The 27068-nt window shown below is 44.1% G+C and overlaps 1 protein-coding gene across 3 annotated transcripts; it reads right to left on the bottom strand.

The window, feature by feature from the left end:
- Positions 1-703: 703 nt before the first annotated feature.
- LOC130267441 (cold-inducible RNA-binding protein B-like) lies at positions 704-15062 on the bottom strand. Of its 3 annotated transcripts, XM_056517286.1 has the most exons (8): positions 14628-15059; positions 14033-14144; positions 11925-12031; positions 5793-5916; positions 5563-5647; positions 5420-5487; positions 874-960; positions 704-755 (listed from the first exon to the last, which is right to left on the bottom strand). In XM_056517286.1, the coding sequence occupies exons 2-7, from the start codon at positions 14136-14138 to the stop codon at positions 956-958; spliced, it is 495 nt and encodes a 164-aa protein (XP_056373261.1). In that variant the 5' UTR covers positions 14139-14144; positions 14628-15059; the 3' UTR covers positions 704-755; positions 874-955. The 3 variants fall into 3 exon arrangements, with proteins under 3 accessions (XP_056373261.1, XP_056373252.1, XP_056373246.1); XM_056517277.1 differs by lacking the exons at positions 704-755; positions 874-960 and adding an exon at positions 3218-4183; XM_056517271.1 differs by lacking the exons at positions 704-755; positions 874-960 and having other exon boundaries at positions 4797-5487; positions 14628-15062.
- Positions 15063-27068: the final 12006 nt, after the last annotated feature.

The raw sequence follows: 27068 nt of genomic DNA on the forward strand, positions 1-27068 counted from the left end.
TTATGAAATCTTGGGTGTGGTGCTATACAGTATACTTTTTTTCTTTGTGGAAATGGCAGGCAGCGTCAGGATCATCGCTTCCCGGCATAAGCAGTGTGAAGTGAGTGCAGATCCTATGCTTGCTTCACAGCCGCTTAAGGATTCAGGGCATACAGGTGCCCCCCTTCGTCCTTACGTACCAGGACGCAAGGGCATAACTGTACACCCTACATCCTTAACAGATTAAATGCTTATATTAAGCTTTGGTTTGGAAATTCTAGAAAAAAAATGCATATTAAAACCTATACATTCTACCAGATTAAATGCCGCTAATAATTACTGCACCCCAAAATATGTGAAAAACAAGAAGCTGAGAGTTTTATAGTTTCCTCTCGACTCCAAGTTAATATCTGAACATAGCTCATGCTTATCTGACTAATGGCTACATGTAGATGCACACAATGGGGGGGGGAATTATGACGAAGGCCACAGTGGTCTTCAACCTGAGGACCTCCAGGTTTCAAAACTGCAACTCCCAGCATGCCCGGACAGCCATGTAGTAATTTGTCAAAAAAAATTTGGCACAAATGACAAGTTTTTTTGGGCACAAACTGAAAATGCGGTTTCATTTAAAATAGTAAATCTGGCCCAAAAATGTGAACATTATGATTGTCTTATGGGATCTACTGATACAGAAAGCAAGCCACTCAAAATGCTATGAAAATATAACTTTATTTACAGCAATAATTCATATTCAACTCAGTCATCTGAAGCACCTATGGGGAAAAAAAATTGAATCTGTTAAAACATGTACTAATTATACAGTGACTATGCTTATAGTTAATAGGGGAAAAAAAAAAAAAAAAGACTTAGAGTTTTAAAACGTATACCAACCTGAAATCTGCACCTGGAAATATTACACTTTACATCTGGCATGCTAAGTAGCAATTTATTGATGTTCATCAGCTTATGTGCTTCATTCTGGAAAACATATAAAGTTGTTGAGCTCAGAAAGCAACCAAAGTATGTTTAACACATTCTTACAAATGGGCAAGACAGTAGAGGGGAATAGAAAAGTGAAGTACTCAAGGGGAGGGAACAGAAAAAAAAAAAGTAATGGGCAGTAGTCAAATAGCGAGGTTTTATAGACATGATTGGTAAATAAAAACGCACAGTAGTACCAAATATTGTAAAAGCTACTTGGAGGTTTCACAAGCACATCATGAACTCAAGAAAGAGGGATGTGGACATGAGCAAAAGAGTTACCTCAAAATACCGGACTAATTCCACAACTGAACTAGCCAAGAGCAGATTTCGTCAGGCTTCACAGGATGCACAACACTTGACTTCTCCAAGGAAACTGTAGAGTCTGTATTCTAGCAGGAGATTCTCAGAAGGCAATACAATTGTACTAACATTTTTAATCCCACTCTCTATAAAGAGAATCTAAACAAGTCTGCAGCTAATGGGATGAAATCTAGAGATAAGCTAAGTTAGTGATTCGATACATCACGAACTTCTCAGCTCGGCAGTTTCTGACTTTAGCCTGCATAAATTAGTTCAGCTTTTAGGTGCTCCGGTGGGCTGGAAAAGGTGGTTACAGTCCTAGGAGACTCTTCCTTGAACTAGCACCTGAACAAATGTATGCAGGAAAAGTCAGCAACTGACGAAACGAATCACTAACTTTGCTCAACTCTAATGAAATCCAATCTTTGTTTAAATAGTCTAAGTACTCTATATGACCTACTGCATCTTTCATGGAATCTTAGATCAATGTTCAGCCAGATATTAATGACCCATACCAAGTTGAGGACATGCAGGGACACCTATTACATATCAGGCTAACATTAAAACATATGCATGAAAGATATCCCAAAACACCCATTACTTCTAAATATCACTAATTCCCACAGAAGTGAATACAGAGCTGCAGACATAAGGGGTCAGCAGAATCCTTCACAGACATTATACTGATCAGGTGACCTTTTTTTTTTTTTTTTGAAGATATGGGGGTGGCAAACCAACTAAGGCTGGGTTCACACTACCTTTTCTCCCATACGGGAGCGCATACGGCAGGGGGGAGTTAAAACCTCGCGCTCCCGTATGCCTTCGTATGCGCTCCCATATGTCATTCATTTCAATGAGCCGGCCGGAGTGAAACGTTCGGTCGGCTCATTTTTGCGCCGTATGCGCTTTTACAACCGGACCTAAAACAGTGGTTGACCCACCCTAAGATTTGCTGTGGCTATGCAAATATGCAGAAGACCTCAACAGCCTTCATTTAGAGTAGTGTGCAGAGTTCTCTACCCTTCCTTTTCAAGCCATACTAGACCTATAAGCTATCACTAAATGATCTATTGGTTACAATATCTAGGTCCTTCACCAGAGAGTATTCTCCCAAAAGACATGGCTGAGAGCAGGACTGAGCCAAGAAGAGGCACAAGTGGCCTCAAAACCATACCCATCAGCTATTTACAACATATTGCAATGATCACCAAACCCCTGTAAGTCTCAGCCTCATTCCAGAGGTCAATAGTGATCTAGGATGTGATCTGTGATCTCACATGTTTTATAGAGAAATAAGACCTATTTCATCTAGATTTTCTCCACAGAGTTTAACTTGTTTACTGATCTGTACAGTAGAGATGAGCGAACTTACAGTAAATTCAATTCGTCACGAACTTCTCGGCTCGGCAGTTGATGACTTATCCTGCATAAATTAGTTCAGCTTTCAGGTGCTCCGATGGGCTGGAAAAGGTGGATACAGTCCTAGGAGACTCTTTCCTAGGACTGTATCCACCTTTTCCAGCCCACCGGAACACCTGAAGGCTGAACTAATTTACGCAGGATAAGTCATCAACTGCCGAGCCGAGAAGTTCGTGACGAATCGAATTTACTGTAAGTTCGCTCATCTTTACTGTACAGTAAAGAAATGTGTTCAAGGGGTAGGCTTCTTGATAAAAATAGGCTTTTAAAGGAGAACTCCGGAATAGGAAAATTGCCCACCATACACTCGGCAGTACAAAAAAAAATAACACAAAGTACATACCTTCCACCGCTCCTCCGGCCTCTGCCGCGATCCTCTTCGTGGTTGCCTGTGGTCGGCAAGTCATACTGCACTCACTGCCAATCACTAGCCACAGCATAGTCCCGACTGGGCCGGCGATACACTGCCGCTCAGCCTATCGCCGGCCCAGTTGGGACTTTGCTGCGGTCGGTGATTGGCTGAGTGCAGTATGACTCGCTGGCAACCAGGAAGAGGATCGTGGCGGAGGCCAGAGCCGGTTAGCGGAGGAGCGAAGGAAGGTATGCACCTATTTATTTTTTACTGCCGGGTGTATGGAGGGCAATTTTCCTATTCCGGAGTTCTCCTTTAAGTCTCATGTTTGTACTGCTGCCAAATAAATTTAGGAGTAACCGATTACCTAAACCCTATTTAAACATGTGAACTTAATACAACTTGAATGCAAAGGCAATGAAGTCATCCAGTTTTATGACCTCTACCTAAACCAGTGTTGTGAAGAAGTTAAATGTCGAGAGGCATTTCTTTTCAGATGGTCTTTTAATAGGCTCCGTGAAGCCAAATGAAGAGTACAATTTTTTAGCCAAGTGAACACAAGATTTCCATTTAGTTTAGTTAAAAATATGAAAAGATAAAACATTTTCAAGAACTTCTTGTGATATTAAGAAATTAGATTTTTCTCTTTAGATATATCAAGGAGGTCTAGCGGTTATTTACAATGCACCCATGCTGTACCCTGCCTTGTTATACCAAAGGATTCTTTCAGAGGCCTCAGTCCCCTTCACTATATACAGAACTTAATATGATCAAATAGATCCTGTTACAGAATAGAGCTCATAGATTAACAGACAGTTTTGCTTAGGAACAGCAAGACTATTCCTTTAGTAAAACTAGTCTGTCACCAAGGCAAGTATCTGCCAAATTAAAATTGCAATAAGGAGCTCCCATCTGAGCAGCCCAATAGATCAGAAAATCTATAACATTAGAACCAATGTACAGTCTTAATGTTACAACTGTTCCATGTACTACCAGCGAGGCTGTCAGAATAATGTAACAAATTGGTATAAAAAGTGAACACAATCAAATAGACTACATATTAACTGTTCTGCGAAGCTCCATAAATCTTTATAAATACAGCCACTGGAAGGATGATCTTGAGTCAGGAGTTTTAGTAGTTTGTAGCTGAGAACAAGAAGCAGGCACAGTTGTAAAGTCACTTGAAGCATAGGTCAGAACATTACACCCCCTACACTATAGCCCAGATTTATGTGTGGGAAACTGGACAGCTTTTCCATTAACCATTCACAACTCAACTTAAAGGGGTACTCCAGTGAAAACCTTTTTTCTTTTAAATCAAATGGTGGCAGAACGTTAAACATATTGGTAAATTACTTCTATTAAAAAAATCTTAATCCTTCCTGTACTTATTAGCTGCTGAATACTACAGAGGAAATTCTTTTCTTTTTGGAATGCTCTCTGATGACATCACGAGAACAGTTCTCTCTGCTGAGGTTATTATAATAATAACACTTTATTTTTTGTTGTTCTTAGTGGGATTTGAACCCAAGTCCCCAGCACTGCAAGGCAACAGTGCTAACCACTGAGCCACCATGCTGCCCTTAGCATACATCTGCTATGCATGGTTGCTAAAATGGACAGAGATGTCAGCAGAGAGTACTGTGCTCGTGATGTCACCAGTGTTCCAAAAAGAAAGGAATTTCCTCTGTAGCATTCAGCAGCTAATAAGTACTGGAAGGATTAAGATTTTTTTAATAGAAGTAATTTACAAATATGTTTAACTTTCTGCCACCAGTTGATTTAAAAGAAAAAAAGGTTTTCACCGCAGTACCCCTTTAACATCTTAAAGGGGTAATCGGGTGGAAAACCATTTTTTCTAAATCAACTGGTGCCAGAAAGTTGAAGATTTAAAGTTTTTTTCTGTCTGACACCTCTGCCTGTGTCAGGAACTGTCCAGAGACAGTTCCTCACACAGACAGAGGTGTCAACAGAGAACACTGATCAGATGGAAAAGAGCTACACAACTGCCTCTTGAGCATACAGCAGCAGATATGTAATGGAAGGTAAGAATTCTTAATAGAAGTAATTTACAAATCTGCTTAACTTTCGAGCACCAATTGATCAGAAGAAAAAAAAAAATTTCAGAGTACCCCTTTAAGCTTGGGTGAAGTGAAAGCTGAGCCATGATTTGTATTTGGCAAAATCTCCAGATTCTCTTACATTTTGTTAAATTAGGGCCTTTATGTCTAAACCCACCCATGTAGAACAACTATAGCACTACTATGCATCAGATTTTAGGCAGCCCATGTAATTCATAACACATTCAGCTGAACAACAACACTATATATCTTAAAAGACTTATCCCACCAAGACACCACACCCTTTGACTAAGTAACTTACCATAGCTGTCGTAGCTGTCTCTGTAGGATCCACTTGATCGGTCACCATACCCTCCTTGACTCCTTCCACTAAAGAGAAAAACCATTACTAAACAATCAAAGCCTAACTGATTTAGCCAAGCCACCATAGATCTCAGATCTTACCCTCCATAATAATCTCTGGATCCACCACTGCCACCATAACCTCCACTCCTATCAAACCGACCGCCTCCATAGCCTCCACCACCACCTACACAAAACAGGATAAAGAATGTAAAGCTAATGTTATACTTTATAATTGCATGGGTTGTGCTGAAAAGCTAAACCTCAGCAATTACCCATCACTGACATAAATAAGGGATGGTGACTATATTGAAAAATATCCTACTACATACCACGTCCTCCACGGCCACCACGGTAAGATCCTCGTCCTCCAGATGATCCTCCTCTATAACCTCCACGTCTGTCACCTGAAGATTTGCCAGCCTGATCAACACGAATCTGTCTTCCATCAACAGACTAAAAAAAAGGAAAAAACTCTGGTCAGCATTTTAGGGTTAAGTTATACCATATGGGCAATTATACACCCATTTTTTAATTACATAGGCTTTTTCTCACGCTTTCGCTGTGGCCCCTGAAAACTGCCGTTAGGCTCTTTTTTTGCCCTCAATAGCCGTTCGAGACGGAGCACAACGGGTCCCGATGGATCCCACTGACTATAATGGGGTCTGTGGCAATTGTTTATAGTGGGAGAATAAGATGGCACATGCATACATTTTTCTCCCGTTGTTCTCCCTTCTTAACAGCAGCTGTACTGCCAGGACATAACAGCAGTGTGAAAGCTTTAAAACGACAACTGTAGTGCAAGACATATTCCTGTGCCCGGGCCTCAAAAAACAAACAAAATAAACTTTAACCTCTTCAGGACGCAGGGCGTATGCATACGCCCTGCATACTGAGTCCTTATATCTATCAGCAGACACCAGGGGGGTGTCCTGAGACAGATTTTTGGAACAGTGGTCTGTGAAAATGAAAAATTTAATTCTTCATTTCAACAGCCCACTGTTCCAAAGCTGTCAAGCACCAGTGGGGTGTAAATACTCACTGTACCCCTTATTAAATTCTGTGAGGGGAGTAGTTTCCAAAATGGGGTCACATGTGTGGTGGGGGGCAATTTGTAAACGCACATGGCCTCCCAACCAAATTCTCTCACCAAAATCAATGGCGCTCCTCGTCCGAGCATTGTAGTTCACCTGCAGAGCACTTTACAACCACATATGGGGTATTTCCATACTCCGAAGAAATGGGGTTAAAAATCTTGGGAGACGTTTTCTCCAATTACCAATTATGAAAATGAAAAATTTGGGGCAACACCAGCATTTTATTGAAAAAAAAAAATCTAATTTTTCATTTTCACGTCCAACTTTAGCAGAAATTTGTCAAGCACCTGTGGGTTGTTAAGGCTCACTGTACCCCTTGTTACATGCATTGAGGGGTGTAATTTGCAAAATAGTATGCTTTTTTTTTTTGCTGTTCTGGCACCATAGGGGCTTCCTAATTGAGACATACCGCCCAAAAACCATTTCAGCAAAATTTGCTTTCCAAAAGCCAAATGTGACAGAGCATTGTAGTTCGCCTGCAGTGCACTTAACGTCCACACATTGGGTATAAGCACACTCAGAAGAAATGGGGTAAAAAAAATTGGGGGCATTTTCTCCTATAACCCCTTGTAAAAACATAAATTTGAGGGAAAAACCAGCATTTTAGTGAAAAAAAAAAAATCATTTTGCATTTTTTTAACTTTGACGCTCTCTGCTTATAAGGAAAATTTATATTCCAAATTATATATTGATTCACATATACAACATGTCTACTTTATGATTGCATTATAACGTTGACATGTTTTTTTTACTTTTGGAAGATATCAGAGGGCTTCAAAGTTCAGCAGCAATTTTCCAATTTTTCACAAAATTTTCAAAATCTAAATTTTTCAGGGACCAGTTCTGTTTAGAAGTGGATTTGAAGGGCTTTCATATTAGAAATGCCCCACAAAATGACCCCATTATAAAAACTGCACCCCCAAAGTATTCAAAAGGTTTGTTAACCCTTTAGGTGTTTCACAGGAATAGCAGCAAATTGGAGAAAATTCAAAATCTTTATTTTTTACAATGGCATTTTCTTGTAGACCCAGTTTTTGAGTTTTTACAAGGGGTAAAAGGAGAGAAATCTTCCTAAAATGTGTAGCCCAATTTCTCTCGAGTAAGGAAATACCTCATAAGTGTATGTCAAGTGTATGGCGGGCGCAGTAGAGGGCTCAGAAGGGAAGGAGCAACAATGGGATTTTGGAGAGTGAATTTTTCTGAAATGGTTTTTGTGGGGCATGTTGCATTTAGGAAGCCCCTATGTGCCAGAACAGCAAAAAAACAAAAAAAAAAAAAAACAAACAAACACATGGCATACTATTTTGGAAACTACACCCCTCAAGGCACGTAACAAGGGGTCCAGTGAACCTTAGCACTCCACAGGTTTTTGACGACTTTTTTTGTTAAAGTTGGGTGTGTAAATGATTTATTTATTTTTTTTACACTAAAATGCTAGTTTCCCCCCCAAACTTTACATTTTTACAAGGGATAATAGGACAAAATACCCCCCAAAATTTGTAACCCCATCTCTTCTGAGTATGGAAATACCCCAAGTGTGGACGTCAAGTGCTCTGCTGGCGCACTACAATGCTCAGAAGAGAAGGAGTCACATTTGGCTTTTGAAAAGCGAATTTTGCTGAAATTTTTTTGGAGGGCATGTCACATTTAGGAAGCCCCTATGGTGCCAGAACAGCAATAAAATAAAAAAATAAAAAACACATGGCATATTTTAGAAACTACACCCCTCAAGGAACACATCAAGGGGTACAGTGAGCCTTAAAACCTCACAGGTGTTTGAAATTTTTTTTGCTTAAGCCTGATGTGTAAATTGGAAAAAAAAAAAAAATTCACTAAATTGCTGGTTTCCCCCCACATTTTATATTTTTACAAGGGGTAATAGGAGAAAATGACCCCCAAAATTTGTGACCCCATTTCTTCTGAGTATGGAAATACCCAATGTGTGGACATCAAGTGATCTGCTGGCGCACTACAATGCTCAGAAGAGAAGGAGCACCATTGAGCTTTTGAAGACAGAATTTGGTTGGAATAGAAGTCGGGGGCCATGTGCGTTTACAAAGCCCCCCCGTGGTGCCAGAACAGTGGACCCCCCACGTGACCCCATTTTGGAAACTACACCACCCACAGAATTTAATAAGGGGTGCAGTGAGCATTTACACCCCACTAGCGTTTGACAGATCTTTGGAACAGTGGGCTGTGCAAATGAAAAATTACATTTTTCATTTTCACGGACCACTGTCCCAAAAATCTGTCAGACACCTGTGGGGCGTAAATGCTCACTGTACCCCTTATTCCATTACGTGAGGGGTGTAGTTTCCAAAATTGGGTCATATGTGGGGGGGGGGTCCATTGTTCTGGCTCTATGGGGGCTTTGTAAACACATGTAGCCTTCAATTCCAGACAAATTTTATCTTCAAAATCCCAATGGCGCTCCTTCTCTTCTGAGCATTGTAGTTCGCCCACCGAGCACTTTACATCCACATATGGGGTATTTTCTTACTCAGGAAAAAAAGCCCCCCAAAATTTGTAACCCCATTTTTTTCTATGTTTCCTTTTGAAAATGAAAAATTTTGGGTAACACCAGCATTTTTGTGAGTTTTTTTTCCCCCTTTTCATTTTTCCATCCAACTTTAATGAAAATTCGTCAAACACCTGTGGGGTGTTAAGGCTCAATATACCCCTTGTTACTTTCCGTGAGGGGTGTAGTTTCCAAAATGGGGTCACATGTGGGTATTTTTTTTGCGTTTATGTCAGAACCGCTGTAAAATCAGCCACCCCTGTGCAAATCACCAATTTAGGAATCAAATGTACATAGTGCGCTCTCACTCCTGAGCCTTGTTATGCGCCCGCAGAGCATTTTACGCCCACATAAGGGGTATTTCCGTACTCAGGAGAAATTGCGTTACAAATTTTGGGGGGCTTTTTTTCCTTTTAACACTTGTGAAAATAAAACGTAAAGGACAACACCAGCATGTTAGTGTAAAATTTGAATTTTCTTTTTACACTGACAGGCAGGTGTAGCCCCCAACTTTTCCTTTTCATAAGGGGTAAAAGGAGAAAAAGCCCCCCAAAATTTGTAAGGCAATTTCTCCCGATTACGGAGATACCCCATATGTGGCCCTAAACTGTTTCCTTGAAATAAGACAGGGCTCCGAAGTGAGAGAGCGCCATGCGCATTTGAGGACTAAATTAGGGATTGCATAGGGGGTATTCTACGCCAGTGATTCCCAAACAGGGTGTCTCGAGTTGTTGCTAAACTCCCAGCATGCCTGGACAGTCAGTGGCTGTCCGGAAATGCTGGGAGTTGTTTTGCAACAGCTGGAGGCTCCGTTTTGGAAACACTGCCGTACAATACATTTTTCATTTTTATTGGGGGGACAGTGTAAGGGGGTGTTTATGTAGTGTTTTACCCTTTATTATGTGGTAGTGTTTTTAGGGTACATTCACACGGGCGCAGGTTTACAGTGAGCTTCCCGCTAGAAATTTGTGCCCGGGGTCTGCGCTATTTCTGGCTCCTGCGGCATCCTGTGATACGCTGTGCGCCAGGGGGGGGATAAAGCCGTTAACTTATACTGATATTCCGGTATAAGTTATCGGCCCTAACCTTCACAGTATCGGTCAATCCCTAATATTGTATTTGTGAATCAAACTAAATTTGGAATATCTATTTTCCTTACAGAGTTTCAAAGTTAGAAAAACGCTAAATTTTCTAAATTTTCATGTAATTTGGGGATTTTTCACCAAGAAAGGATACAAGTAACAAAAATTTACCACTAAGTTAAAGTACAATATGTCAAGAAAAAACAATCTCGGAATCAGAATAATCAGTAAAAGCATGCCAGAGTTATTAATGTATAAAGTAACAGTGGTCAGAATTTCAAAAGAGCGTCCTTAAGGGGTTAACATACCTTACTACGTTCCCCCATCGGTCCAGCGGTGCAAACCTCATTCAACTTCCTGCGGACAGGGATGCCGCAGAGCCGTCGGCTTATCACCGGCTGCAGCGATGTCCCGCCCCGGCCAGTGATAGGCTGAGCCCACTGTCCTGTAAGAAGCCGGCCAGAGCTCCTTACATGAGTGGGCTCAGCCTATCACCGGCCTGGGCGGGACATCGCTGCGACCAGTGATATGCCGACGGCTCTGCAGCGTCCCTGTCAGCAAAAGTTGAATGAGGTTTGAACCGCTGGACTGTGAGGCCAGAACTGGACCGACAGGGGAACGTAGGAAGGTATATTAAAGTTTATTTTTGAGGCCTGGGCACAGGAATATATAAGTCTTGCACTACAGTAGTCCTTTAAAGGGGTAGCCCAGTGGTGAAAAACTTGTTTGAGATCACGGGTGTCCGACCGCTGGGGCCCCTGCGATCTCACTGTACGGGGGCCAGGCTCTCCGGCCAGATAGCGGGTGACGACCACCGCACGAAGCGGCGGCCAACACACCCCCTCAAAACATCGCTATGGCAGAGCCGGAGATTGCCGAGTTATATTGAGGGGGCGTGTCGGCCGCCGCTTCGTCGGGGACCCGTACAGGAGATCGCGGCGGGCCACGCGGTCGGACCCCCGCGATCTGCAACTTATCCCCTATACTTAGGATAGGGGATAAGTTGTTCACCACTGGACTACTCCTTTAAGCATTTACCTGGCTACTACTTGGACTAGTTACAAATAGAAGAATCTAACACTTTCATTCATGTGTGACAACATCTAGGGAACTTTTATCATGTCTAAAAACCGAGGCAAAGATTTATCAGTCTGCCTAATATGGTCATTTTACTAAACCTAGTGAAGATGTTAATGGTGACAGTGTGTTTTAAAAGGGGTACACCAGTGGAAAACTTCATTTCAATCAGCTGGTGGCAGAAAGATTTGTAAATGGAAGTTATTTAAAAATCTTAATCCTTCCTGTGCTTAGCTGCTATATGCTCGAAAAGAAGTTTTATAGTTCTTTTAGTCTGAACACAGTGCTCTCTACTGTCACCTCTGTCTGTATCAGGAACTGTCCAGAGCAGGAGAGGTTTGCTATGGGAATTTTCTCTTACTCTGGACAGTTCCTGACATGGACAGAGGTGTCCACAGAGAGCAGTGTGGTCAGACAAAAGAAAAACAACATCTTCTGGAGCATACAGCAGCCGATAAGTAATGAAAGTATTAAGAATTTTAAATAGAAGTAATTCACAAAAAACTTCACATTTTTGGCACCAGTTGATTTAAAAAGATTTTTTTTCCCACTCGAATAACCCTTTAATTATCTCCCACTCTCTCAGTAAATATTTTATGACATTAACTGCTCATATGTTCATTCTATTAAGCCATTTATTAGTACAGTATTAACAATGACACTTGAGATACTTTAAAATTAAAACTGTACCTTTCCATTCATTGCGTCCATGGCATCCTTTGCATCTTCTGGATTTTCAAATGTAACAAACCCAAAGCCTCTAGACTTCTTAGTCTCACGGTCCTTCACAACCACCACTGGAAAAGGTAGGGGAGAAAGCAATTGTTAGCTAGGCATCAAACACTGCATTTAACCCCTTAAGGACCAAGGACGTACCGGTACGTTGTAATGACACTTCATTTTACCATAAACTCTACAGCACAAAAAATAAATACCGTATTTATCGGGGTATACCACGCACCGGCCTATAACCGGCCTCATTTTACCAAGGATATTTGGGTATAAGTTTTTTACCCAAATATCCATGGTAAAATGAGGGTGCGTGTGTGCGCGCATGTATACCCCGATACACCCCCAGGAAAGGCAGGGGGAGAGAGGCCGTCGCTGCCCGCTTCTCTCCCCCTGCTTTTCCTGGGGTCTAGAGCCCTGCTGCCGGACCTTCTCTCCCCCTGGCTATCGGCGCCGCTGCCCGTTCTGTCCCCCTGACTATCGGTGCCGGAGCCCCATTGCCGGCGCAGATAGCCAGGGGGAGAGAAGCGGTGCCGACAGCCAGGGGGAGAGATGGGCAGCAGCACCCATTGCCGGCGCCGCTGCCCCTTTGCCTCCCCTCATCCCCGATGGCATAATTACCTGGGTCGGGTCCGCGCTGCTGCAGGCCTCCGGCGTGCGTCCCCTGCGTCGTTGCTATGCGCTGCATGACGTCAGTGTGCCGCGCATAGCAACGACGCAGGGGACGCACGCCGGAGGCCTGCAGCAGCGCGGACCCGACCCAGGTAATTATGCCACCGGGGAAGATTGATATGACACCCACAATATTGAAACTTTAGGGTTTTTTGTTTTTACACAGTGCAGGGCTGTATAAGATATAAGATTATCAGCACCACTTTTACTTACCGCCTGTGACTTTTTTATCATTTTTATTATTTTCTTCTGGGATCTGATCTCAAATCAGCAATTTTGGACTTTGGTACGCCCTGCATCCTTTACAGGTTTAAAATGATGGTATAAAGGAGATCTCCAGGATATGAAACCGTAACCACTTTTTCTAAGTATAGGTAATGTGTCAGATTGCGGGAGTCAGACCACTGGGACCCCCTGTGATCTTCCTAACAGCGCACCAGCTTTCCTCCTGAATAGGGCGTGTCAACCACATGAAGCAATGGCTGACATACCCATCAATGCATCTCTATGGGAAAGCTGGCGTGCTGCACTCAGGAATCTCTGGCTTTCCCATAGATCAGCACTAGTAGCAGCCGAAGAGTTTACTGGAGGACGAGAAGATGTCACAGGAAGCACCGAGTGAGAAAGTTAGGTACATTTTTAGTTGTCACAAAAACACCAGCAACATAGAAAAAAAAAAAGTCTACTATCCAGATAACCCCTTATAAAATACACAGGACACTGTACCTATAAATACACCTTAAGGGTCGATTCACATGTTCTGTTTTTTTTCCTCGCAGATTTGATGCGCAGGATTTCAAGTCAGTCATCAACTCTGCACATAATACTGTACATGTGAATAGACCCTTAATGTTCAGAAGATCTCAGATCCTCTTAAAATGTATATATTTTATATTTTAACACTTCATACTTCTATTTTAATACTTCAATTCCCTGGTTGGACTTGATTGACGTATGTCTTTTTTCAACCATACTAACTATAACTATTGCCACCAAACAAGATTGAGGAAACCATAAATTGCTAAGTCAAAAGTTACTGAAATCCCAGCCAGCAGTAAGCTCCCAGTCAGAAAAAGCTGTTCCTATGGCAGCAGTAAAGACCTTGTCTTCCTAGAACAGTGATCTTCAACCTGCAGATGTTGCAAAACTACAAATCCCAGCATGGCCAGACAGCCAACGGCTGTCTGGGCATGCTGGGAGTTGTAGTTTTGCAACATCTGGAGGGCCACAGGTTGAAGACCTTATGTAGTGGGGGAAGCGACACAATCCACTCTTACACAGAAAGGCAAGCTTTACATGGGCAAAATAGGGATATGCGTCAACATTACAGTGAAAACTCTGCATGAGGCCAGCCGTGTCAGAAGCAGTATCAGTGGTGTAGCTTGTGGAGAACTTACCCTCAGACAGTTGTCCGTACTTGCCGAACACCTCCTCCAGGTTCTGTTCATCGGTATCGAAGCTCAGACCTCCAATAAAAAGCTTTCCTTCATCTGAAGAAGACATGATGAGCTGCGAGGAACAGGAGAGTTCGGGTTAAGACACAGCTGACAGGATTACAAAATGGCGTCTGCCGGCTGAAAGGCGCCATAAACACACGGCTACAACAAAGACACCAAGATGGCGCCTCCGCCCAGGAAACAGCAGGGACACCTCATGGCTCGCTATTCACAAACCATTACACAGGCAGATAAACATGCACAACATCTAATAGGAATCTACTCAATAGAATAAAACATTACTACAAAGAAACCAAGATGGCGCCTCCGCCCAGGAAACAGCAGGGACACGGTGGGCAGCCTGAAGCTCAGGACACCTTATACACCGCATGGCTCGCTATTCACAAACCATTACACAGCCAAACATGCACAACATCTAATGGGAATCTACTCAATAGAATAAAACATAACTGTCCGAACTTATCAAGGACACGCATATAACACCCACAAATAAGGGATAATCTGGTGGCGCACGGCGGCTTTTTCCCCCCCTCACCTTATAGGTTTCCTTTGTCTCGCCAAGAAAGTCACCTCAGTAGCAGCAATTCAGATTGCGCAACTGCTTCTTCTCCCGTTTCTAAATACGGTCGGTGTCCCCGCCCACGTCATTAGTATTCGGTGACATGGCGGTCTGCACCAAGTACCGCTCACGGGTGAGCTGTTCTCTTCCAGGCGAAATTTCCGGATTAATGCAGCGGGAATATATCTTGGAGGCTGTATTAAAATGGAGGAAACCGTATGAAAATGTCTTTATAGCGGCATTAATATTAAGAGGACGACTCACGGCTGCTTTCTCATATTATATCGGGGTGTGGTGGGGTGTGAATAGCGTTGGTTGGGAGGGGAAGCGTCTTCCGCCATTACAGACAAGCGAGGATGCTGTAGCAGCGCTTTTAGGCGCCATTTTAGGTCCCGTCGAAGAAGTCACTGAGGCTACGTTCAGATTGCATTCTGACCTAAGTTTAGCGGGTCCGTATTTTGTGCTGTAAACGGCCCAAATAACGCATCCGTTACCTCACTCATAGACTTGAATGGAGTGACGGATATTAGGGTGCATTCACACCATGTTTTTGCAATACAGTTCCCATATACGTTTTCAATGTGAAAACCATACGGAACCGTATTGGAAACCGTATGCCAAAAGATGCATCAGGTTGTGTCCGTTTTGCATCCTGTACGGTTTTGTCCGGTTTTTTCCCAAAACCGTAGTCTACCGCGGTTTTTGGTCCAGGTGATAAACTATTAAACCGTATACAGTGATCCCTCAAGTTACAATATTAATTGGTTCCAGGACGACCATTGTATGTTGAGACCAGAACTCTATGGAAACCTGGTAATTGGTTCTGAAGCCCCAAAATGTCATCCAAAAATAGGAAAATGTGAGGATTAAAGAAAAATAAGTAGATAACTAATATAGATAAAGCAAATCATTACATTTAAAAGTAAGAAAGAGCTGCTGGGAGCTGTAAATCACTGTCAGTGTTTCCCAACCAGGGTGCCTCCAGCTGTTGCAAAACTACAACTCCTGAGAGTTGTAGTTTTGCAACAGCTGGAGGCACCCTGGTTGGGAAATGCTGGTCTGTGTAGAGGACAGGAGCTTCTTCAGGGTTCTGTACAGAAGACACAATGTCCTAAAAAATAACATGGAGCCGCCCTCACCTGGTGTCCAAAGGAGCAGCTAAAAAGTAGTACAGAACATGTAATACCTCCCTGTACTGTAGGCGCTACCAGACACCAGTCAGTGCATACACTTCAGTAATACAGGTGTTTTACAAGAAAATTGCCCATTCTGATTGGTCTGTTCTTCCAGCCATTGACATGTTTCAGAGATCTGGACTGTCTGTACATTGTATGTTGAGTCTGGTTTCAAGTTACAATGGTCTACAAAAGAACATTGTATGTTGAAACTATTGTATGTTGAGGCCATTGTAAGTTGAGGGATCACTGTACATTTTTTTTTTTTTTTTTAAACATAGGAGTCAATGGTAACCGTACAGAACCGTATGTGCTTACGGTTCCATCCGGTTTTTGACTTTGCACAGTTTTTTTTCTTGTAATTTCAATAAAACAAGTGAAACTTTATTCAAAATCGAGTGAAAAGTTAAAAACTTATACTTTTTTTTCTTAAACTGATGCAACCAGACATCATTTTTCAAACCTTATACGGTTTTTAACTGTATACGGGTTGAAATTTGTACACACGTTTAGTCAGGCTTTGAGGAATCCGTTTTTCATCAAAAACCTGATACGGGAACTGTATTGCAAAAACGTGGTGTGAATGCACCCTTACATTTTTCTACTTAAAGCTTAGTTACGTTGCCGCATTTATTTTCCCAGACAATGGATGGAGCCTGCAGCGCTATTTTTCTGCCGTTCCTAGCACATCAGTTAACTTATGCGTCCTTTACCCATAGGCTATAATACTAAACGGCCATTCCACAAAATTACTATATTTCCTTACCCGATAGCGGTGGGAGGATGGGATCTGTTAGGCCAGTCTTTAACCCCTTAAGGAACAAACCCATTTTCACCTTAAGGACCAGAGCATTTTTTTTGCACACCTGACCAAAGTCACTTTAAGCATTAATAACTCTGGGGTGCTTTTACTTATGAATTTGATTCCGAGATTTTTTCGTGACATATTCATCGATACTTGCATCATTTCTTGGTGAAAAATTCAAAAATGTCATGAAAAATGTAAAAACTTAGCATTTTTCTAACCTTGAAGCTCTCTGCTTCTAAGAAAAATAGACATTCCAAATAAGTTATATATTGATTCACATATACAATATGTCTACTTTATATTTGCATCATAAAGTTGACAAGTTTTTACTTTTGGAAGACACCAGAGGGCTTCAAAGTTCAGCAGCAATTTTCCAGTTTTTCACAACATTTTCAAAATCGGAATTTTTTTGGGACCAGTTCAGTTTTGAAGTGTATTTGAGGGGCTTTTATATTAGAAATACCCCATAAATTACCTCATTATAAAAACTGCACCCCTCAAAGTACCGTATTTATCGGCGTATAACACGCACTTTTTAGGCTAAAATTTTTAGCCTAAAGTCTGTGTGCGTGTTATACGCCGATACACCCCCAGGAAAGGCAGGGGGAGAGAGGCCGTCGCTGCCCGCTTCTCTCCCCCTGCCTTTCCTGGGGTCTAGAGCGCTGCTGTCGGCCCTTTTTACCCCCTGGTTATCGGCGCCGCTGATGGGGCGACAGCAAGGGGGAGAGAAGGGGCAGCGGCACCCATTGCCGGTGCCGCTGCCCCGTTGCCTCCCCCCATCCCCGGTGGCATAATTACCTGAGTCGGGTCCGCGCTGCTCCAGGCCTCCGTCGTGCGTCCCCGGCGTCATTGCTATGCGCTGCGCGGCGCATGACGTCAGAGCGCCGCGCCGTGGATAGCAACGACGCTGGGGACGCACGACGGAGGCCTGGAGCAGCGTGGACCCAACTCAGGTAATTATGCCACCGGGGATGGGGGGAGGCAACGGGGCAGCGGCGCCTTCTCTCCCCCTGGCTGTCGGTGCCGCTTCTCTCCCCCTGGCTATCGGCGCCGGCACCAATAGTCAGGGGGACAGAACGGGCAGCGGCGCCGATAACCAGGGGGTGAAAAGGGACGACAGCAGCGCTCTAGACCCCAGGAAAGGCAGGGGGAGAGAAGCGGGCAGCGACGGCCTCTCTCCCCCTGCCTTTCCTGGGGGTATATCCGGGTATACACGCGCACACACGCACCCTCATTTTATCATGGATATTTGGGTAAAAAACTTTTTTTACCCAAATATCCTTGGTAAAATGAGGGTGCGTGTTATAGGCCGGTGCGTGGTATACCCCGATAAATACGGTATTCAAAATGACATTCAGAAAGTGTGTTAACCCTTTAGGTGTTTTACAGGAATAGCAGCAAAGTGAAGGAAAAAAGTCAAAATCTCAATTTTTTACACTAACATGTTCTTGTAGACCCAGTTTTCGAATTTTTACAAAGGTAAAAGGAGAAAAAGCCCCCCAAAATGTGTAACCCAATTTCTCTCGAGTAAGGAAATACCTCATATGTGGATGTAAAATGCTCTGTGGGTGCACTAGAGGGCTAAGACGGGATGGAGCAACAATGGGATTTTGGAGAGTGAGATTTTCAATGAAATGGTTTTTGGGGGGCATGTCACATTTAGGAAGCCCCTATTGTGCCAGAACAGCAAAAAAAACAAAAAAAACAACAACAACATGGCATACTATTTTTTTTTCCACAAAAATGCTGGTTTCCCCCCAAATTTTGCATTTTTACAAGGGGTAATAGGAGAAAATGCTCCCAAAATTTGTAACCCCATCTCTTCTGAGTATGGAAATACCCCATATGTGGATGTAAACTGCTCTGCGGGCGCACTACAATGCTCAGAAGAGAAGAGAGAGTCACATTTGGCATTTGGAAAGCAAATTATTTTGGAAACTACTATTTTGGAAACTACACTCCTCAAGGAACGTGACAAGGGGTTCAGTGAGCCTTAACCACATAGGGACCCAGGGCGTACGCCTTCGCTCCCTGGTACTTAACCCCTTAAGGACCAGGGTTTTTTCCGTTTTTGCATTTTCGTTTTTTGCTCCTTGCCTTTAAAAAAATCATAACTCTTTCAATTTTGCACCTAAAAATCCATATGACTGCTTATTTTTTGCGCCACCAATTCTACTTTGTAATGACGTCAGTCATTTTGCCCAAAAATCTACGGTGAAAGGGAAAACAAAATCATTGTGCGACAAAACGCCGTTTTGTAACTTTTGGGGGCTTCCGTTTCTACAAAGTACATTTTTCGGTAAAAATTACACCTTATCTTTATTCTGTAGGTCCATACGATTAAAGTGATACCCTACTTATATAGGTTTGATTTTGTCGTACTTCTGGAAAAAATCATAACTACATGCAGGAAAATTAATACGTTTAAAATTGTCATATTCTGACCCCTAGAACTTTTTTTATTTTTCCGTGTATGGGGCGGTATGGGGGCTAATTTTTTGCACCGTGATCTGAAGTTTTTAACTGTACCATTTTTGCATTGATAGGACTTATTGATCGCTTTTTATTCATTTTTAAATGATATAAAAAGGGACCAAAAATGCACTATTTTGGACTTTGGAATTTTTTTGCGCGTACGCCATTGACCGAGCGGTTTAATTAACGATATATTTTTACAATTCGAATATTTCCACATGCGGTGATACCATATATGTTTATTTTTATTTACACTGTTTTTTTTTAATGGGAAAAGGGGGGTGATTCAAACTTTTAATAGGGGAGGGGTTAAATGATCTTTATTCACTTTTTTTTTCACTTTTTTTTTGCAGTGTTATAGCTCCCATAGGGACCTATAACACTGCACACACTCATCTTTTACATTGATCACTGGTTTCTCACAAGAAACCAGTGATCGATGATTCTGCCGCTTGACTGCTCATGCCTGGATCTCAGGCACTGAGCAGTCATTCGGCGATCAGACAGCGAGGAGGCAGGTAGGGACCCTCCTGCTGTCCTGTAAGCTGTTCGGGATGCTGCGATTTTGCCGCGGCTATCCCGAACAGCCCACTGAGCTAACCGGCAGTTTTTAGTTTCACTTTTAGCCGCGTGGCTCAGCTCTGAGCGTGCGGCTAAAGGGTTAATAGCGCGCGGCGCTGCGCGCTATTAGCGGCGGGTCCCGGCTTCACTATGACGCCGGGCCCGCCGTGATATGATGCGGGGTTACCGTGTAACCCTGCGTTATATCACGGGAGCAGGACCAAGTACCGGTACGTCCTTGGTCCTTAAGGTGTTAAGGACCGGACCGGGTTGACTGCTGATATCAGCAGGCACCCCGCGCAAATGCTCAGGGGGGTCATCAGACCCCCCCATGTCAGCGATCGACGCAAATCGCCGGTGAATTCACTCCGGCAATTTGTGCCGATTCCGGGTCATTACAGGTCTATGATGACCCGTTATATAAGGCGGATGGTGGTTGTCCAAGAAACAATCCCTGCTATTGGTCGTCAAGGTGCGACTACCAATAGCAGATCGGGGGGGGGGGGGGGGGGATTAACTTTAGGTTTCCCTGTTCTGTCCACCCACAATAGGCGGGGAAGAATGGGGAAACCGACAGAGGACCGGCGGCAGAAGATCAACTTACCCATCTGGAGGCGGCGGGCGGCGATGTCTTGCGGCTGGATCCTACGGAAGTCGGTGAGTTGCCTAGCAACATCTTGAGGTCTACAGTTTGAGACCACTATACAGTGGTCTCTAAACTGTAGGCCTACAGATGTTGCAAAACTACAACTCCCAGCATGCCCAGACAGCTGTTTGCTGTGTGGGCATGCTGGGATTTGTAGTTTTGCAACAGCTGGAGGGCTGATTTTTGGAGATCACTTTGCAGTGATCTTTAAACTGTGGCCCTCTAGATCTTGAAAAACTACAACTCCCAGCATACCCACACAGCAGTTTGCTGTCTGGGCAAGCTGGGATTTGTAGTTTTGCAACATCTGGAGGGCCACAGTTTGGAGATCACTGTGTAGTGGTCTCTAAACTGTAGCCCCCCAGATGTTGCAAAACTGCAAATCCCAGCATGCGCAAACAGCTGTTTCGGCATGCTGGGAGTTGTAGTTGCGTACCTCCAGCTGTTGCATAACTACATCTCCCAGCATGCCGTTCGGCGATCAGTACATGCTGGGAGTTGTAGTTTTGCAACAGCTGGAGGCACCCTGGTTGGAAAATACTGAGTTATGTAATAGAACCTAACTGAAGGTTTTACAACCAGTGTGCCTCCAGCTGTTGCAAAAGTACAACTCCCAGCACGCACAGTCTGTGAGTTGCAGTTTTGAAACAGCTGGAGGTTTGCCCCCCATGTGAATGTACAGGGTACATTGACACGGGCGAGTTTACAGTGAGTTTTCTGCTTCAAGTTTGGGCTGTGGCAAATTTTTCGCCGCAGTGCAAACTCCTAGCGGGAAACACTGTAACCTGCCAATGCGAATGTACCCTAAAAACACTACACTAACACATAATAAAAGGGTAAAACACAACATATGCACCTCTTACACTGCCCCCCCCCCCCCAAATAAAAATGAAAAACGTATTGTACGGCAGTGTTTCCAAAACGGAGCCTCCAGCTGTTGCAAAACAACTCCTAGCATTTCTGGACAGCCACTGACTGTCCAGGCATGCTGGGAGTTTAGCAACAGCTGGAGGCACCCTGTTTGGGAATCACTAGTGTAGAATACCCCTATGTCTTCCCCTATGCAATCCCTAAGTTAGTCCTCAAATGCACATGGCGCGCTCTCACTTCGGAGCCCTGTCGTATTTCAAGGAAACAGTTTAGGGTAAACATGTTAGTGTAAAAAGGGCAACCCCAGCATGTTAGTGTAAAAAAATTTTACACTAACATGCTGGTGTAGAACCTAACTTTACCTTTTCATTAGGGGTAAAAGAAGAAAAAGCCCCCCAAATTTTGTAAAGCAATTTCTCCTGAGTACGGAAATACCCTATATGTGGCACTAAATTGCTGCATTTTAATTCGACAGGGCTCCAAAGTGAGAGAGCGCCATGCGCATTTGAGGCCTAAATTGGGGGTTAGCTTCTGCCACCAAAATACCCTACTTCAGTGTTTCCCAAACAGGGTGTCTCCAACTGTTACAAAACTCCCAGCATGCCTTGACAGTCAGTGGCTGTCCGGCAATACTGGGAGGTGTTGTTTTTCAACAGCTGGAGGCTCCTTTTTGGAAACAGTGCCGTACAAGACGTTTTTTATTTTATTGTACATTCACACGGGCGGGGGTTTAGAGTGAGTTTCTCGCTGGGAGTTTGAGCTGCGGCAGAAAATTTGCCGCTTCTCAAACTTGCAGCAGAAAACTCGCTTTAAACCCCCGCCCATTTGAATGTACCTTGTACATTCACATGGGGGGGGAAGGGCAAAATTTCAGCTGTTGCAAAGCTACAACTCCCAGCATGCACTGACAGACCATACATGCTGGGAGTTGTAGTTATGCAACAGCTGGAGAACACATTGGTTGCAATAACTGAGATTTTGTTACTTAACTCAGTGTTTGGAAATCAGTGTTCCTCCAGCTGTTGCAGAACTACAACTCTCAGCATGTATGGTCTATCAGTGCATGCTGGGAGTTGTAGTTTTGCAACAGCTAAAAGCATACTGGTTGCGAAACACTGAGTTTGTTACCTAACTCAGTGTTTCGCAACCAGTGTGGAGGTACACTCGTTGCGAAACACTGAGTTAAGTAACAAACTTATTGCAACCAATGTGTCTCCAGCTGTTGCATAACTACAACTCCCAGCATGTATGGTCTGACCAGAATTCTCACTGGCGTACATGTACGCTCTTGGTCCTTAACCCCTTAGGGACTCAATCCATTTTCACCTTAAAGGGGTTGTGCGCTGCCCTGACTTTCGGAGCTCCACTCAAAGCGTCCGGAAGTTCATTACTCCGAACGCTGTGTGTGGGCTTCCGTGTTCGCGGCCGCCGGGCGTGACGTCATGCCTTTTATTCTGATTCCGAGATAGTTTTTTCGTGACATATTCTACTTTAACATACTGGTCATACTGGTTAAAAATTTAAAAAATATAGAGAAAAAAAGTGAAACACACACACTTTATTAAATGGTCCCTTGCTTCTAAATGAAAATGAAATACATTTTTCACAATTTCTTAGGCACGTACAATTCGTTTTGTTACGAATTCGGATTCGTTCGGATGTAAATATTTCATACATTCGGATCAATCCGAATGTACGAAATATGAACAATTTTGACAAAAACTAATTATGTCCGAAACAAATTGCACAAGCCTATAACACACTACGCCGCCAGGGACAAAAATCATGCAGTGCCAGACATGTCCCCCTGCATAAACCAGTACATACATGTTCAGGCCCATCTGAAGTTTGCTAGAGAGCATTTGGATGATCCAGAAGAGTACTGGGAGAATGTCATATGGTCGGAAGAAACCAAAGTAGAACTTTTTGGTAAAAACTCAACTCATCGTGTTTGAAGGAGAAAAAATGCTGAGTTGCATCAAAAGAACACCATACCTACTGTGAAGCATGGGGGTGGAAACATCATGCTTTGGGGCTGTTTTTTTTTTTTGCTAAGGGACCAGGACGACTGATCCGCATAAAGAAAAAGAATGAATGGGGCCATGTATCGTCAGATTTTGAGTGAAAACCTCCTTCCATCAGCAAGGGCATTGAAGATGGAATGTGGCTGGGTCTTTCAGCATGACAATGATCCAAAACACACCACCCAGGCAACAAAGGAGTGGCTTCTTAGAAGCATTTCAAGGTCCTGGAGTAGCCTAGCCAGTCTCCAGATCTCAACCCCATAGAAAACCTTTGGAGGGAGTGGAAAGTCTGTGTTGCCCAGCAACAGCCCCAAAACATTACTGCTCTAGAGGAGATCTGCATGGAGGAATGGGCCACAATACCAGCAACAGTGTGTGAAAACCTTGTGAGGACTTACAGAAAATGTTTGACCTCTGTCATTGCTGACAAAGGGTATATAACAAAGTATTGAGATGAACTTTTGTTATTGCAGAAAGAAACGATTGTCAAGCGCGGAAGCTCAAATGCACGTGCGATCTTTTATTAGTAGACAGTAATACACATGGACAGGAAGTGACGTGTTTCGATTGTCTCAGCGATTTTAGTCGTACTGATACATAGACTGTGTTCCTTTGGGTTACTTTTATGGTGGTGGGGTCTGCCCCACAAAGGTGAAGGGAAAGAATAATGAGAAAAACGGTGCCTAAGGACGCAAATGGACAAGATAAATCAAGTAAATTAAAATATTTGTCATACCCTAGTATAAATAGTTAGAACATAGGGGAAATCAACACATGTTCACATGCAACCTTACGGCAAAATGTCAGGAACTGAAATGATGTATGTCAGATAAATGTTTTCTGATACGTACTTTCAAGAGGCAGGTTGTACACCCCACGTACTGTACATTACAGTCCCGACATGTCACCAGATATATCACATAGGGGGTATTGAAATTAATGTACTCTTTGATCCTGTATACATCTCCCCTAGTGGAGGAACAAAACTCTTTCGAGACAAACTTCAGACCACAACAGATACATTTGGTATGCCCACATCTATATGTGCCAACATTCGAAGCCAAGTAGGAGTGCTTTTCCTTTCTGAAGTGAATAGACTTGGTGAAACTTGCTGGCCAATGGTTAATGCTTTTTTTTTTGGTACACATCGATAGCCCCTGTTACGGATAGACTCAAAATTCTGGTCTCCCGTAACTAGCGGCATGTATTTGTGTATGATTTTTGTGATATCTTTGTAATCAATACTGAATTGTGTTACGAAAGTAAAAGGTTGGAAAGTACGTTTGGAGTGTTTCTTCTCCACCTTGGTGGCTGACTTCTTTGTACAGACAAGTTGTTTTCTATCCTTCGACCTTGTTAATGGCATGGTCGATCTGCCAATTGTGTAACCCCTATCCATTAAACGCATACCTGCCTCATGTGCCTTCTTCTCGAAGTCACAGTCCAAAGTGCAGTTCCATCTTGTCGTCTCACCCAATGGCAAAAATTTTTGTGACGTGGGGGGACTACATGACGTGGTGTATAATATAGAGTTGACAGTGGACAAAACTCCAGCTGTTGCAAAACTACAACTCCCAGCATGTCCTTTGGCTGTCCGTGCATGCTGGGGGTTGTAGTTATGCAACAGCTGGAGGCACACTGGTTACAAAACACAGAGTTTATTACTGAACTCAGTGTTTCACAACCAGTATGCCTCCAGCTGGTGCAAAACTACAACTCCCAGCATGTAAGGTCTGTCAGTGCATGCTGGGAGTTGTAGTTTTGCAAAAGCTGGAGGCACACTGGTTGCGAAACACTGAGTTAGGTAACAAATTCTGTGTTTCACAACTAGTGTGCCTTCAGATGTTGCAAAACTACAACTCTCAGCATGCCAAAGGGCATGCTTAGAGTTGTAGTTTTGCAACAGCTGGAGGCACACTACTACAGCTCCCAGCATGCCTTTGGCTGTCCATGCATGGTGGGAGTTGTAGTTATGCAACAGCTGGAGGCACCATTTTTCATAACTACATAACTACAACTCCCAGCATGCCCAAACAGCCAAAGGGCATGCTGGGAGTTGCAGTTGTACTTCCATCTGTTGCAAAGCTACAGATCTCAACATGCCCTTTGGCTGTGCATGCTGGGAGTTTACCTCCTGCTGTTAGATCCCTACACTAAAGACCACTGGGGACCGCCGCCGGGGACCACGCCACCACTGGGGACCGCCGCCACGCCGAACAAGCCTCCCCACACCTTTTGCTTTTTTAATTTCTTTTTCGTCTTGTCCACAGTACACTCTGCTGACACCTCTGTCCATGTCAGGAACTGTGCAGAGTAGCATAGGTTTTCTATGAGGATTTTCTCCTGCTATGGACAATTCCTTATACGGGCATCAGTTGTCAGCAGAGAGCATTGTAGACAAGACAAAAAAAGAAATTCAAAAAGAAAAGAATTTCCTCTGTAGCATACAGCTGCTAATAAGTACTGGAAGGATAAAGATTCTTTAATTGAAGTAACTTACAAATCTGAGAAACAATAGGGTTAGGATTCGGCTGGAGGTGGATCCTCTGTGTCAGCGAGGGATTGGCGTGGACCGTGTCGGTGGACTGGTTCTAGGGTTGCTACTGGTATTCACCAGAGCCCGCCGCAAAGCGGGATGGTCTTGCTGCGGCGGTAGCAACCAGGTCGTATCCACCGGCAACGGCTCAACCTCGCTGACTGCTGAGAAGGCGTGGGACGGAAGGACTAGACAGAGGCAAGGTCAGACGTAGCAGAAGGTCGGGGCAGGCGGCAAGGTTCGTAGTCAATAGCAATAGCAGAAGGTCTGGAACACAGGCTTTGGACAACACTAAACGCTTTCTCTGGCACAAGGCAACAAGATCCGTCCAGGAAGGGAAGGGGAAGTGAGGTTATATAGACAGGTGCACAGGTGGAAGCTAATCAGACTGATTGGGCCAGGCACCAATCATTGGTGCACTGGCCCTTTAAATCGCAGAGAGCCGGCGCGCGCGCGCCCTAAGGAGCGGAGCCGCGCGCCAGGACGTGACAGCCGGGGACCGGGACAGGTGAGTGACTTGGGATGCGATTCGCAATCGGGCGCGTCCCGCTATGCGAATCGCATCCCCGCCGACAGTGTCAGTGCAGCGCTCCCGGTCAGCGGGTCTGACCGGGGCGCTGCAGAGAGAGAAACGCCACGAGCGCTCCGGGTAGGAGCAGGGACCCGGAGCGCTCGGCGTAACAGTACCCCCCCCCCTTAGGTCTCCCCCTCTTTTTGTCCGGTAGTTGCTTCACGTGGGACGAGGACATTGGGAGCGATAGTAGAGTTTCTTTCTGAAAGACAGAGAAGTCCTCATCAAAGGCAGGCAGTTCAGAAGGAGTGGGAATGGGGAGGGGGGCAGAGGGTGAAGCTTGGCACGGGGCAGAGTGTTACCAGGACGGGGGCTATGAGGAGGCAAAGCATAGACCTGATAGGCCTTGGGGAGACCAGGTGTAGGAGGAGGCGCTGAGGCTTGCCTGACGGGACTGGGAGCAGACGTGAGGCATTTTTTGTGGCAAGCAGGACCCCAATTCTTGATCTCCCCGGTGGTCCAGTCAAGGGTGGGAGAATGACGCTGGAGCCATGGCAGACCGAGGAGGACTTCAGAGGTGCAGTTGGGCTAAACAAAAAATTCAATTTTCTCGTGATGCAGTCCAATGCTCATAAGCAAGGGCTCTGTGCGGTAACGCACAGTGCAGTCCAACTTCACTCCGTTGACCGAAGAAATGTAGAGCGGCTTGATGAGACGGGTCACCGGGATGCAGAACCTATTAACCAAAGAGGCCAGAATAAAATTTCCAGAAGAACCAGAGTCCAAGAAGGCCACGGCTGAGAAGGAACAG

This window comes from Hyla sarda, chromosome 1, assembly GCF_029499605.1.
Source record: "Hyla sarda isolate aHylSar1 chromosome 1, aHylSar1.hap1, whole genome shotgun sequence".
NCBI lineage: Eukaryota > Metazoa > Chordata > Amphibia > Anura > Hylidae > Hyla > Hyla sarda.

Bases quoted from the DNA above. Each gene is read 5' to 3' on its own strand.
- LOC130267441 (XM_056517271.1), bottom strand. From the start codon at position 14,138: ATGTCTTCTTCAGATGAAGGAAAGCTTTTTATTGGAGGTCTGAGCTTC. The intron at 5,917-11,924 runs GTACAGTTTTAA...CCTTTTTTTTAG, and splicing joins TGGACGCAATGAATGGAAAG to TCTGTTGATGGAAGACAGAT. The intron at 5,648-5,792 runs GTATGTAGTAGG...TGTTTTGTGTAG, and splicing joins TGGTGGCCGTGGAGGACGTG to GTGGTGGTGGAGGCTATGGA.